The sequence below is a fragment of the Xyrauchen texanus genome, chromosome 3, assembly GCF_025860055.1.
Source record: "Xyrauchen texanus isolate HMW12.3.18 chromosome 3, RBS_HiC_50CHRs, whole genome shotgun sequence".
Taxonomy (NCBI): Eukaryota; Metazoa; Chordata; class Actinopteri; order Cypriniformes; family Catostomidae; genus Xyrauchen; species Xyrauchen texanus.
In genome coordinates, this window is record NC_068278.1 from 12,633,220 (window position 1) to 12,648,379 (window position 15,160).

Here is a 15,160-nt window from a genome sequence, read left to right on the forward strand (position 1 = left end):
ACTGGTTACTACACTACTAAAGTCAGGAAATAGCTTTAAACAGCTTTAAATTAACAACTTCAGCATTATGGCTCATCACAGCTGAGAGACACAACAGACTGATTAATTACACAAACTCAAGACGCTTACCTCTTACTGGAGTTTCCACATCAGAGAGGACACACTGTTCAGAATGGCTGAGGAGATAGCGGTTTCTATATGGAAAGACTCTTGCGCACCACCCACCGTGAAACATGGAGGAATACCACAGCTTGAACGGCTATAGTTCCACTGAGAAAATAGGATGAATTTCACCAAATTGACATTATCTCCAGGAAGCTGACTAACACACTAGCAGGGTCGGCAGCCTTTTTGACATGGAGAGCCATTTTATATTTTCCTGGTCAGTGGCTGTGCTGATGCCTGGCTGTACACAAATTTGCTTATTTGATTACTGACCACGAAATTGTGTGGAATCTTAAATATTACTTAAATTATGTCACACAGATGGGTAATCACTAGTACACAAGCAAAAGGAGCAGGCTATTTTATTTATGTGACGTTTTTCGCACCTGCATTCCAATCTACATCTTGATGTAATTCTTCCTCATGATCACACAGTGTGTTTTCATCAGCTGAATGGGAGACTGAACACTATTAAAGTGTGATGAGACAGGAGCTGTGTGTGCAAGCCATTCGCACATCACAAGACTATCAGATATTTAGCCCTTTCAGTGAATTGCACCTGCAGAATCCTAAAACTTTATTTTCAGGTTTAATTTATATTTTGAATACACTCAGATTTTTTTTTTATCAGATTGTGTTTTCTCTTTTAATATTTAATTAATCTATAATTTTGAGTGTGACCATGGTTTAATGCTGGGTTGGAAATGTCACGGATGGGTATACTGCAGTCTCTTCACATATTAACATTTTGTTTAGCCTCCCATTCAGCTCATGAAAACATGCTGTGTGAATATGAGGAAGGATTACATCAAGATATAGACTGGAATACAGGTGCGTAATTTCATATAAATAAAATAGTCTACTTCTCTGTCTTCATTACTGGCATGCCAGTGATTACCCCTCCGTGTGCCAATGCTGGAACCCCTTCACTACTGCATCTCTGCTTGAGAGTGGCAACAGGTGATGGCACACGCTCCATCTCTCTCTCTCTCTCTCTCTCTCTCTCTCTCTCTCTCTCTCTCTCTCACAGAAACACACACTTGTTTCTCCAATTACATGTTATAAACAGCCTAAGCCATGATACTAGTAGCTCTAAAGTTATGTTTTTGAAAGGCTTGGAAGCATCATGTGGTTTGAATCGGCAATGGCAGATTCTGATCCGTGGCGTAAGAAAGTAGTTCCATGCACAAATGTGTTTTTTATGACCGTCCTCTGTTTTTACAAATTTTTACAAAAATGTACTTGTATAGCAATCGTGCTATATGGCCCTAAATCAGCACTGCTGTAATTACCTACTGCACTCGACTACATTTTTTTTAAATAAATCAAAACTGTGTTATATTTTAGCATCTTTAAATTAGCCACACTTTGCCTAGAAATTGCAGACATGAACTCTTGACATTTTCTCAAGCAACTTCTTGAGGTATCACCCTGGGAAGCATTTTAAACAGTATTGAAAGAGTTCCCATCAATACTGGGCACTTATTAGCTGCTTTTCTTAATTATTTGGTCCAAGTCATCAATTTCAAAAACTTTTTTTTTTTAAATAAAATTTTAGTTTTGTAATTAAATAAACTAATATGGTGGCGCAATTATATTTTTGGCTACAAAACTATTTTCAAACATTTAAGCATACGTCTTCAGATCAAAAGATTTTTAAGATCATGAGAAACATTTCAGTCATGACCCTGAAACTTTTGAACGGCAGTGTGTATACATATGTATATATATATATATACAGGATTGGGGAGTAACGAAATACATGTAACAGGATTACGTATATTTAAAATACAAAATATAAGTAACTGTATTCCACTACAGTTACAATTTAAATCATCGGTCATTAGAATACAGTTACATTCAAAAAGTATTTTGATTACTGAAGAGATTACTTTGCATTTTGTTGTCATTTGTTTCATTTAATATTTGGTCCTTTCAGATGTAAAACATTTATACATATAAATGATGCGATCCAAAGTGCATTTGAACAGCGGTGAAACACTTTCTTATGATGTGTTACATTCAAACGAGCAGACAGAGAAGTAAGTTTGAAGTAAGTTTGGAGCAGAAGAAATTGAAATCTTGTGTAAATTGTCAGCTTTATGCTAAGCTAAAATGCTATTTCTAGCCATTTCATATGAACATATTTTCTTATCAAGAAAATTCACATTGGATCATAATTTCTTTTTTCTAGTAAGACCTTTGATATTAGAACAAAAATCGTATTCTTGATAATATATATTTTTGTATTGTTTTCCGGTAAAAATATCTAAATATCCTTAAAACAAGGTCAATTTGATGTATCTTGTCCCTCCAAACCCTGTATATATAATATCTGAAAAGTATATCCTATATATATATATATATATATATATATATATATATATATATATATATATATCAAGGATGTAATTTTCAGATCAATCATAAAAGAGGTGGTCCAAAAGACTCATACATCAAAGTAGTGCATTGCAAGTTTGATAAAACGTAGTTCGAAATGACCTCACCTGTGCCCGGCCTCTCCCATTCATCTGATGACGCAATTAGGAGGTGTGGCTTAAACAGCTTTACTGCAGCGCTTCCAAGGAAACAAGTCGTACCTCCCTGTCACTTTCCATGCCATGTTTGGAACAGGAACTTCTCAGGTAGGAAAAAACAAAGCGATGCTAGTATAAAAATATCATTAGGGACATGTATATCTCTAGTAGGCGCTTTCTTACCGAGATACATAATTATACTTTTGAATATAACAAGTTTACAGTTCTGACTTAGTTTAATTGAGGTTTTACTAGGAGTAATGCATGAATGACTTGTTTTTTGATGTAAACATTAGGCCATTTAAATGTTTTTAACAGTTGTAGAATATCACATCATCTTAGAATAAACAGCCTACTTAATATCTTAGAATAAGCACTTAATCAGATGAGTGATCTACTTTACATGACATCCATTTATATATTTAATGATGGAATGCCTCTGCTTCTCCATTAAAAGCCACAGACAGGGAAGCAGACTGATTTATTCCAGGAAAACACTGTTCAGCTGTACTCAATAGACTGTTTGTGGATTATCTGCCACGTTTTAGTTTCAGTGGTAGTGAGGTCAGATCCACCTCTGTCTCAGTTAACAATCTGTGTCCTTTAAAACCTGTTTGGCCCATTATGTGGGGAGTAGTCACCTGGCCACTGAGGAGTCTTAAATGACTACTGGAATGTGGGCGAAACACTAAAACTCTATGTTGGTCATGTCTGCAAATCAAGCCCATTGACCACAATAGGAATGCTCCAAGGCAATGCCAGGATAAAGTGTCGCTCTGTGATTTCTGGCCTTGTTTTTGAGGACACGATACAGTAGAGAGGAAATCTAAGATCTTCACTATTGTCTGGAGGATTAGATATTGTCAGTGTTCCTTTCATGAATTTGTGAGGGCGAGTGCCAAAACAATGAATACCTGTTCTGACATGTTATTTTTATCCACAGGAAGATTTACTACCAAGGTTCAAGGTAAAGCAGTATGCCAATTGACGATTCCACCCTTGGAAGAAGTTTCAACCTTTATACACTTCAAGTTCCACCCTATATGTGACAAACCCTTTGGGTTGAACAGTGTTTGTGGGATAAACAAAGCCAACTGATTCAATGCTAATGAGAATGTAGAAAGAGCATTTCAGGTTCTGTGTAACCACATTTGTTTTCCTGTTAACCATAAGGAGAATCCAGACTAGAGGCTAGAAGACTATAAATCGTGCTATAAGTAATTAGAGATGCAGGTAAGCAACTTTTGACAGTGACACAACCTGTAGCTATCAGGAAGGTCACTGGGACTGTATCTCAGCCGGGAACACCAGGGTAAACCAATGTTCTCATCCAAGAAAGAGAACTTACCCTCTCCCATACTGGAGGATTCTTTCTTTTCCTTCTCTTCATCAAACTCTTCCAGTCATCGGATCATGGCTCCTTCAATGGGAGCAGATGATCTTCTGGCTTCACCTCAGGATGACAGCAGCCCTACACTGCTGGAAAAAGACCTGATCCTGGCTGCAGAGGTAGGCCAAGCTTTGCTGGAGAAGAACGAGGAGCTGGCTGGCCAACTGGAGCAGATGGAGAGGGAAATTGAGGTATGATGCAAAAAACAAACATTTTTACACACTGTAAAAGGTGTTTTATGTATTTATGAACTTGTATTTTCAAATAATATGAATGTAATTAATTGTGCATTCACATCAAATTACCGTGTTTACGAAATTCTGACAACGAAGTGCTTGTGTATTTGTAGAACTCATTATCACAAAAACACATGTTATGAAAACTTCAACCTGACAGTCTAGACGTCATGTAAGAATAAATATGGCTACGGCTTCAACATGAACACATATTTCTGTTTGATTTGCCATTTTATAATGCCATTGTTGGCATTGGTGCGGTTATTTTGTTCTTGAACATATTGCACAAACATATACTGTAGGTGATGAATTAATGAGTTAATGTACTGATAAATATTCTCTGTTATCAACAACAAATGTTGTTTTTCCTTTTGAGTGTTTCAATAAAAACAAATACAGTGTGGGTAAAAAAAAATTATTTGATCCCTTGCTGATTTTGTATGTTTGCCCACTGACAAAGAAATGATCTGTCTATAATTTTAATGGTAGGTTAATTTGAACAGTGAGAGACAGAATTACACTGACAAATCCAGAAAAGCGCATGTCAAAAATGTTATAAATTGAATTGTATTTTAATGAGGGAAATAAGTATTCAACCCCCTCTCAATCAGAGATTTCTGGCTCCCAGGTGTCTTTTATACAGGTAACGAGCTGAGATTAGGAGCACGCTCTTAAAGGGACTGCTCCTAATCTCAGTTTGTTACCTGTATAAATGACACCTGTTCACAGAAGCGATCAATCAATCAGATTCCAACTCTCTACCATGGCCAAGACCAAAGAGCTGCCCAAGGATGTCAGGGACAAGATTGTAGATCTACACAAGGCTGGAATGGGCTACAAGACCATCGCCAAGCAGCTTGGTGAGAAGGTGACAACAGTTGGTGCGATTATTCGCAAATGGAAGAAACACAAAAGAACTGCCAACTCGGTCTGGGGCTCCATGCAAGATCTCACCACGTGGAGTTGCAATGATCATGAGAACGGTGAGGAATCAGCCCAGAACTACACGAGAGGATCTTGTCAATGATCTCAAGGCAGCTGGGACCATAGTCACCAAGAAAACAATTGGTAACACACTACGCCGTGAAGGACTGAAATCCTACAGTACCCGCAAGGTCCCCCTGCTCAAGAAAGCACATGTACAGGCCCGTCTGAAGTTTGCCAATGAACATCTGAATGATTCAGAGGAGAACTGGGTGAAAGTGTTGTGGACAGATGAGACCAAAATCAAGCTCTTTGTCATCAACTCAACTCGCTATGTTTGGAAGAGGAGGAATGCTGCCAATGATCCCAAGAACACCATCCCACCGTCAAACATGGAGGTGGAAACATTATGCTTTGGGGGTGTTTTTCTGCTAAGGGGACAGGACAACTTCACCGCATCAAAGGGATGATGGATGGGGCATGTACCATCAAATCTTGGGTGAGAACCTCCTTCCCTCAGCCAGGGCATTGAAAATGGGTCGTGGATGGGTAATCCAGCATGACAACGACCCAAAACACATGTCCAAGGCAACAAAGGCGTGGCTCAAGAAGCAGCACATTAAGGTCCTGGAGTGGCCTAGCCAGTCTCCAGACCTTAATCCCATAGAAAATCTGTGGAGGGAGCTGAAGGTTCAAGTTGCCAAACGTCAGCCTCAAAACATTAATGACTTGGAGAATATCTGCAAAGGGGAGTGGGACAAAATCCCTCCTGAGATGTCTGCAAACCTGGTGGCAAACTACAAGCAACGTCTGACCTCTGTGATTGCCAACAAGAGTTTTGCCACCAAGTGCTAAATCATGTTTTGCAGAGGGGTTGAATACTAATTTCCCTTATTAAAATGCAATTCAATTTATAACATTTTTGACATGCGTTTTTCTGGATTTTGTTGTTGTTATTCTGTCTCTCACTGTTCAAATTAACCTACCATTACAATTATAGACTGATCATTTGTTTGTCAGTGGGCAAATGTACAATATCAGCAGGGAATCAAATTCTTATTTCCCTCACTGTAACTTCCGAGGTCCAAGGACTTGATCCGCTCCAATTAGAATCTCCGAATTGCTACCTCGTAATTACAGTAGGATTCAACGGGGCTAAATGCCCTCCAAGTTAAAAGGCATATTTGATTTGATTTTCTCCCCAAACACTAATAGCATCAAAAACTACCACAGTACTTTCCTAAACCTGATTGTCATTATACACTGCAAAATATTCCTGATTCATGAGATCATTGCATGCAAAGTTTAAAGTTTGATTTTGAGGTAACAATCTAATATTTAATAATTTAAAACCTTGAAAATGTATATAGCTAATGAGAATCCCTGAAATTATGTATTTTGAGACAAAATAGTTATTTGTTGATTTCAGTTTTGTTCAAGGTGATTAAATCAGAAGAATTCCAATAACTGTCCAACAAGGAAATTAAAAGCATATAATTTGGGGTAAAAAGCCCCCCTGTGGCAGGAGCTAAAGACCTCCATACAACACACTGAACGAATAGATTTTTATGAAAACATTTTCAACGTGGGCTCAAATTGATTGATCCAATCACAATAGAGATTAATTTGTTTAAAGAATACTCAATGCTATGAGAGGTCAAATGTGATTGAAATGAACAGAAAGTGGGCCAGATGTGGGGTAAAAGGCTTCCTCATTATTATTTCTTTTCACACATATATTGCTCCATCCATCAGTATTCAACAAAAAGAGTTGTATTTTTTTTCAATGTTGATACACTTTGTGACCAGAAAAAAGCTCATTTTCCTTGAAGGTGTGCCTTTTAAGGTGTGCCCATTGTTCCCTAATTCCTACATGACATGAACACAGCATAATAACTAGTACTTCTTATACAACCACAACTGTATCAAAATGTTAAAGATATTTAAACTTTTCAGCTGATGTGGACTAAATGCTGAGAATTATCGCACTAAAGTTACTACTGAAAAGTATGGAAAAACTCTGAAATGTTGGAAATGATTTCCAATCCCACCGGGAAAGATTATATTGTTATCGCAAGACTTTGTATTGCAAGAATTATTTATTTTTCTAACAAAGAAAAAACACCTCCTCAAGCATGAGAGGTACATACATTTCCTGTCATGACACACTCCATATGTTATCACAACCAAACAAATAAACACATTTTTTAAATGATTATAGTAAAGTATTTAATTATTAAATTAAATATAACATTTTAATTAGAGTTGTCAAAATGAACGCGTTAATGCATGCAGTTAAAGTTTAATGCTTTCATTTTTCTAAATCGCAATTAACGCATTTACCACGAATAAAGCATAAACCAGCTTTAACTGTGGTTGGAAGGAACACCTTTGTAATGTGTCGATGTGTCCGCCCAGAGTCATTACATGGATGCACACTTCACAACATGCACACAACAGCGATGTACATACAAAAGGCATTAAGAGGTCTTTTCCAAAGCAAGCCCAAATGGGACTTGTGACCAAAAGCAAGTATATTTCAGCCTATGTAAGGTGCTTTTTAATTACCACAGAAGCATGTCAAGTCTTAACTATTACGAAAGCGCAGAATGAGACGTCGTTGACCGCAGCACTTTTCATGTGGAGTTCAAAGTGGCGATTTACTTTTTACGGCAATTGGCAGTTAGATTTTGTGAAATGTTTAGTGTTACTTGAAGTGGTGCTATTTTAGTGCATTTCTATCTTTATACTTTGAAATAAGTTTATATAGAGTCAAATTCAGCACTTTCAAATCTGCGATTAATCGTGATTGACTATGAAAAATGATGTGATTTAATCGTGATTAAATTTTTTTAAACGACTGACAGCACTAATTTAAATATAAAAAATCTCCCCACATTTAATACATTATCAGAAACACAAAAATTAGCTCCGCGTGTAAATACACTGAATACCACCCCTGGAGTCGTGGGTTCGAATCCAGGGCATGCTGACTGACTCCAGTCAAGTCTCCCAAGCAACCAAATTAGCCTGGTTGCTAGGGAGGGTAGAGTCACATGGGGTAACCACCGTGTGGTCACTATAATGTGTGGTTCTCGGTGGGGTGTGTGGCGAGTTATGCGTGGATACCCCGGGAAATAGCGTGAAGCCTCCACACCCACTATGTATCCACGGTAACGTGCTCAACAAGCCACATGCTAAAATGCGCGGATTGACGGTCTCAGTCGTGGAGGCAACTGAAATTATGGCGAGTCACTACACCACCATGAGGACTTGGAGCACATTGGGAATAGGGCATTCCAAATTGGGTAGAAAATTTAAAATATATATTTTTTTAATGTGTTTTAGGTTCCATAAAGAACAGAACTGCAGGAGTAAAGAAATCATATAAAGAACACTTTCAGCATTAAAAGCTTGTTTGGGTACATCCGGTTCTAAAATGAACAATTCATTTCCTTTAAAAGAGGCCTGTGTGAATTACAGACACACGTTGACACCTGCTCCTACACTACTATTATTATTTGGTGGACCTAAAGACATATTCAGAAAAACATTGACGTGGAGATCATGAATCTGACTTGCAGATGTTATTTAGCAATATACAAAGTGTGTGTGTGTGTTTGAATAACAGACTGCGCAGCAGGAGAAGCACATGTTGCAGAGACGTCTGGAGGTGCGGGACCTCGAGGCTAGTCAGCGGGAAGCTGAATTACAGGCTGACATTACAGTGTTGCGTGAGCAGCTGGAACAGAAGCACGTTCAGGGTCGAGACCGGCGTCGTGAGGAGAACGAACAACTCGTTCAGCTGTCCGATCACAACCAGAAACTTGTGGAACAGCTAGCAGAGGTGACCAGTCAGAAGCCTTTGTTAATTCCCAAAACGTTTATGTAAATATTTTCTGATTTACAGTATCTGACTGTATTAGGTAATGTGTTTAGTGACGCAATAAGAATGATTCAGATAGCATATGTGTCTGGAATGCAAAAGATCAGGTTTAGGTGTAGTGTTTCAAGCTGTCTTAAAAAAAGATGTTTGATTATATCTAATACTTTTCTCGCTCTCTCGCTTTTTCTCTTTCAGGCAGTTTCTCTAGAGCATACTTTGCGAACTGAACTTCGTGCTCTGAGGGAAGAAATGGAGGATACGAGTTTCAGTAAATCCATAAGCTCTGCTAGACTGGACAGTCTGCAAGCAGAGGTATAAATTAGCCACGTAAAGACACAGAAGTAGTGGTCCAAAGCATTTTGGGCATTAGTGATCTCATCAATCTATCAAGACACTTAAAAGTCAAGGGTTGCATTGAAATAATAACCTAGGCCACAATTTCTACAAAACTGAAATGTGTCTCAAAGTTCTAAACATCCTCTACCCATTTGTTTTTAGTACTCTCAGCTCAGTTTAACACCATCCATTCAGCAGAATTCCACAAATTTCCCCCCAAAATCAGCACAGGAAATGCGGAAAAAGTCAAAAGCATCCACAAAATGATGACAAAATATCTCTACAAATTTCTGCATAATTCAGACGTCTCCCACCCCTTTCATGTTCATTTGTTTTTCCTTTTTATAATTTTTGGAATTGTTCAGCTACCAATCAGAGTTCGACTCATCAGCGTTGTGTAGCACAGTTCAGTTTGAACTACATAATACTACATATGTTGATGATTTTGTCCATTAGGTTTTTTCACTAGTATTCTTGTATCATAGAACAGGGTTATGAAGGCGCGCTGTGCTCATATGGACGAACGACTCAAGTCAGCTCAGGATGAAAATGTCCGCCTTAGATCTGAGAGTGAGGGACTGAGAGAGCGGGTGTTGGAGTTGCAGACCAGCATGAAAGAAAAAGAAAATGAGGTGAGTAAAGTGATCTGTTGTTGTAATTTGGGGGAGAATAGTGGATTGGCAGAGGAGGAGAGAGGGGAAATCTGTGGGTAGGGTAGATGTGTTGTACAAATGCCAAATATGTTTTGAATTTGCTTTATACATTCAACATAAAAACAGATGTTTGAGACTTTTGGCCTGAGCGTGAAGCTGTATCAGTCCCAAAATGCATATTTCTACTACAAACTAAAAGTATCTATTTACCGAAATAGAAAATACACACTTTTATGTACGTATTAGGACAGAACAGTAGCTAATATTGGGACATACAAGTCAGTAAATTGCATCTTGGCACCACAAACCCATTTGTTGAGTGCATATTATAATTTGCTAGTGTAAGTTGTCTCCATGCTGAAAAAAAAAACTGCTTAAACCAGCTTAGGCAAGCTGGTTGGCCGGTCTTATCTGGTTTAAGATGCTCTCCCAGCACTTGACCCGGCTTGTTAAATCACAAATTTAACAGTCACAAATTGCACATTTCGACCCAACAGTTATTTTATCATCAGTAATCAATCTTTTACTAACTTACTGATGTAAAATTGACAGATTTGACATGCAGTAAATGCTCCAAACGTACATTACAATATGTTTATGTATGGTATGTATTTATGCATGTATGTTCATGGAGCATCTTATTGGCGGCTTTCAGTTGTTTTTATGATGTTAGTTTCTACTGCTTTCAAACATTTCTGGGCCCTGGTCTCATGCACTGAAAACATCTTGAAAGTGTTTGTGCTGCCTTAAGTTACGTTTTGTCAACTTAAGAGAGAACGTTGTTTAACCTGCACATAGGAGGTGTGCTATATTACACAACATAAAGTTGACTTAAATCAATATAACTTCTTAAATTAGCTCAATTTCTCTTTAAGTAAACTTAACTTTTTAAGTTCAATCATTTTCATTCTAATTTAAATAAAATAAAGAAGTTCGATAACTAATATTATAATTTAGAAGTAGTTTGAGCTATCCCAGTGTAGGGATGTGCGGATCGATACTAAAGTATCGATACTTCCGATACTGACGCGGTATCAAGCATATCGATCCTCACATTAAAATATATGAAAGGTTTTTTTAACTAGTGATCTTATTATTTAGATAACATGAATATTAATGCTTCTCATAAGCTTCGATTTGGAAAATACTAATTATATGAGCGAAGTGTTGCATGGCACCGGGACTATTTTTTCTTCCGCTCATCGTGACGTGCAGAAATGCTAAAACACACCAGCAGTCAGACAGTGCTCACACTTTCAGTCATAGTGCTCGTTCAAAGAAGGAGCAGTGCTTTCCTGAGGTAATGATAGCATCTGGAGTTATTCACCCCAATTAATGACAATTTTAGACATGACATGTACTATGATGGGCTTGTTTGTCCATTTTTACAGGTTTATTTAAATTCAGGTGTTAAAACATTGGCTATGATCTTTAATCCTCGTTAAAAAACTTGATACCCTTATGAAAACTATCCGTGGATTTAATGTAGTAATATTGTATTATGTAATATTGTAAACCCATGGTTTTACTACAGCATTCCTGTAGTATCCATATGGTAATATGGTTTGTGTTATAGTAGCCATATAATAATATCTATGGTTAATTTTATATATTTGGGTAATAATTTAATAACTTAATCATTTAAGTTAATAATTTTATCCAAAGAATTCTTATAAATGTAATTCATTAGAGGTATCTAATGTAGGTATCTAAGGCATCACATCAAAAAGTAAATAAGTGATATTGCCCATCATTATCCCAGTGTCAGAGGTAAAATAAACACCCATTTAATGGTAAATGGACAGTTGTTGATCAGAGAGCAACATCTGATATCTCGGTAATGTTGTAGCTTAATCTTGTCATGGAGACATGCAAATCACAGTGATGGTGACAATCATCAAACACGTCATTGAGTGAAAAGATGAGCTTTGAATTATTGCTACATGACAAATAAATTAAAGTGTGAACTAACAACAACCAACAGCATAAATAAAAGCAGCAAACAGTAAAAGAATTACACAGCAATTTGCATAATTTTTTAATGCCTCAGAGCATGCTGGGAATCCAAATACATTTTCTTGAGTTTAAGTTTAATAACTTATCACAAGTTCAACCAACAAAACCTTAAAATAATTGTTATCTCAACAATATCAGTCCAGGGCAATTATTCTAACTCTACATTTTAAGTTATGATAACAATTGATCAACAATTGAACTATCACAAACTCCTCTTCTGTTGCACAAAGGATTTTTTTTAGGAAAATATTAGCCGAAAAAGCATACACAGATGCACAGCATATGAAAATCCACAGAAAATAGTATTCAGTCCAGGTACCTTTGGCATACAATAGGGACACCCAAATTGTAATTCCACATACTTTTTTAGGATAGTTGGAATGCCAAATGAGAGGTTTCATGGCATGGCTTTGACGTCTGGTCAGCCGTATCCTCAGACAACTTTCACCCTTGTAGAGTTTCAGTGTGGCTGTCTCTGGCTCTTTCACAGCTGGAGCAGGAGCACAGCATAGTGTTTCAGCTGCGCACAGTCAACCGGACCCTGCAGCAAAGGGTTGAAGCCCTTGGAGAAGAGGCCAGCCCAAGCGAGGCTACCTGCTTCCCTATGTCACTACAGAGTGAGATCCAGCAATCTCAGGTAGCTCTTATACTTGTAGTGGCTATATCCTGAAACATTATTATCAACCAAAGAGATTTTCAGATTTTATGGTTGGATTTAGGTTTATGGATTTTTGTACTAGATTTAGGATTACAAGCTTGAAAAACATTACCAGCATACTCTATATGGCCAAAAGTGTGCATGCTGGTTCTTCAAATCAGCTGAAAATGAAAAATCTACACTTAAAGTGTCCTGTTTACATAATTGATTTTTGTGAGTCTTTAGATTTATGTGTTGGCCAATAAAAGTGCTTGTTTCTCTCTTAGCCCAGCTCTCCTTTAAAGAAAACTGTATTTTACCCCATCATTAAAATTCTGTCACAATGTACTCAATCCCATGTTGCTACAAACCCATATGACTTTATATTTACTCTCCAACAGGCCAAAGAATCCATTTTGGCCCATTCAGCCATTCTGCAAGAAAAAGAGGAGGAGATTCAAAGGTTACAGCAAGAGGTTAGTCCTCATCTCTTTATATGAAGACATCAAATATGACCTCACAATAGCATGTGGACAGACATCTAAGGTAATGTTTTGTCTTTCACCAGCTACAGTCCAGTGAAACAGAATTAGAGGTGTTGAGGGAGGAGTTGAAGCCATTTCGTAACCGTCCCGGTAAACCTACCTACAGGTGAGAACTGGATCAACGTAACGGCAATCTGTCATACTCCCCATTCTTATACATTGCTTCATGAAATGTTTTGTTGCTTTGTTTTCAATGTGTCATCTTTAATGCCAGTGATAAAGTGATAATCTAAGGATCTGCTATGATCCGTAACATGCATAATAGATCTTGCATAAGTGGTATCTGACTTCCACAATGATTTCCTCTTCTCTCTTAATTTGTTGCTAACATAGTGCCTTGGAGGAGGAGATTATTTTAGCCCGGCAAGAACGAGACACACTTAATCAGCAGCTTTTGAACACCATCAAACACAAGGTAGCACTATCTCAGGAAGTCGAGTCTTGGCAGGTTAGTAACTGATTGGCATGTTTATTCATAATACAGTTTTGACATAAATTGTTCAAGTTTATTAATTTGCAGACAATTCAAGTTCCGTTTGATCATTTATAAAATATTGTGCACTGCACATATTATTGTAATCAGTAAAAATGTCATTATCATCAAATAGCCATGTGTCATATGTTGTTGGAAAGCTCTCAAAGGTTAGAATACAACCACCCTATTTGTTTTACTCACAGACAAAAACTATAGTAAGTAATAGCTAAGTAAATGTCTTTTGACATTCATGTTTCATGTGAACAGGTGTTGCTTATATGCCTCATTTTGGTTTATAACTTAAATAAAATATAAATAAAATAAACAGAACATGCAATATCATATAGTATTACTTAAAAAGAGCCCAAACACAGAGTAATCGGATACATAGATCATTAGATAACCCGCACAATGTGCACACAGCATTTTGCTATCTGATATATTGCTATCTGGCTACAAACACGTTAGCTTTCCTGGATCAGATGGCATCATCGGAAATGCTGTAGTATCATGGAACGAGTCAGAATGGGTTCAGATTACTCCAACCAGTGGGGATAGTCCTCTATATTTAGGCAGAGAGTCATGTAATCAATCACTGTAATTACATATGTCCACTAGGAGATGGTGCCAAGTATATTACTCAATGATGACTCTAATGGCACAGAATGAAACTCATTCTGCATAATCTCATTACTAAAATCAGTGACCTTTAGTCATTGTTGTGTTTGCATGTGTAATTATTTCTTATGTACAATTTTTATGTTTTATTTGTTTGGGGATGTTTTTGGACACTTGGAAAAATCTAGTTTTTTTTCCCTTGTATTGATCACCGAATTACTGTTCCAGGAGGACATGCGTCTTGTGATCTGTCAGCAAGTTCAACTCCAACAACAAGACAGGGACATGGATAAGGAAAAGGACAAGGAAGGGGCAGGTTTTCAAAGAGGCTCCCGCACCTCCAGATCACTACGTGTACGTGGGGAAGATGGAAGGAAAGGGTTTTTCTCTTCGCTATTTGGGGGAGACTGACAATAGACTGAAAACAGTACAGTAGAGATTGACAGTGGTGAACGGGAATCGTTCACACCAAAAGGAACAATCTGTAATTATTCACTCACTCTCCTGTTGATCCAAGCACATATAACTCGTTCCAAATCACTGAAATTTGCACCACTTTGGCATTATTGTGTATGTATGTTTCTCAATATTTATTTTCAAGAAAATGCTCAAATCATATACAAATAAATGTATCGCATTTATGGATCTTTTTATTTTTTACTTATAATAATCTTTTAACCATACCTTGGCACCATGTGCTGACTCCATTAAAGGCAACATTCAGTAAGGCATTATTTTGTAT

General features: G+C 37.4%; 1 protein-coding gene across 1 annotated transcript; it reads left to right on the forward strand.

The window, feature by feature from the left end:
- Positions 1-2,747: 2,747 nt before the first annotated feature.
- On the forward strand, positions 2,748-15,041 carry LOC127620855 (BICD family-like cargo adapter 2). The gene is made up of 10 exons (XM_052094169.1): positions 2,748-2,810; positions 3,646-4,283; positions 8,884-9,099; positions 9,334-9,450; positions 9,960-10,106; positions 12,634-12,780; positions 13,182-13,256; positions 13,349-13,431; positions 13,659-13,773; positions 14,647-15,041. Exons 2-10 carry the CDS (start codon positions 4,023-4,025, stop codon positions 14,827-14,829), a joined length of 1,344 nt encoding a protein of 447 aa, XP_051950129.1. The 5' UTR covers positions 2,748-2,810; positions 3,646-4,022; the 3' UTR covers positions 14,830-15,041.
- Positions 15,042-15,160: the final 119 nt, after the last annotated feature.

Excerpts from the sequence above, each read along its gene's own strand:
- LOC127620855 (XM_052094169.1), top strand. The coding sequence starts at position 4,023 with ATGTTCTCATCCAAGAAAGAGAACTTACCCTCTCCCATACTGGAGGAT. Across the intron at positions 10,107-12,633 it reads TGAAAGAAAAAGAAAATGAG|CTGGAGCAGGAGCACAGCAT; the intron begins GTGAGTAAAGTG and ends GCTCTTTCACAG. Across the intron at positions 13,774-14,646 it reads AGGAAGTCGAGTCTTGGCAG|GAGGACATGCGTCTTGTGAT; the intron begins GTTAGTAACTGA and ends TTACTGTTCCAG.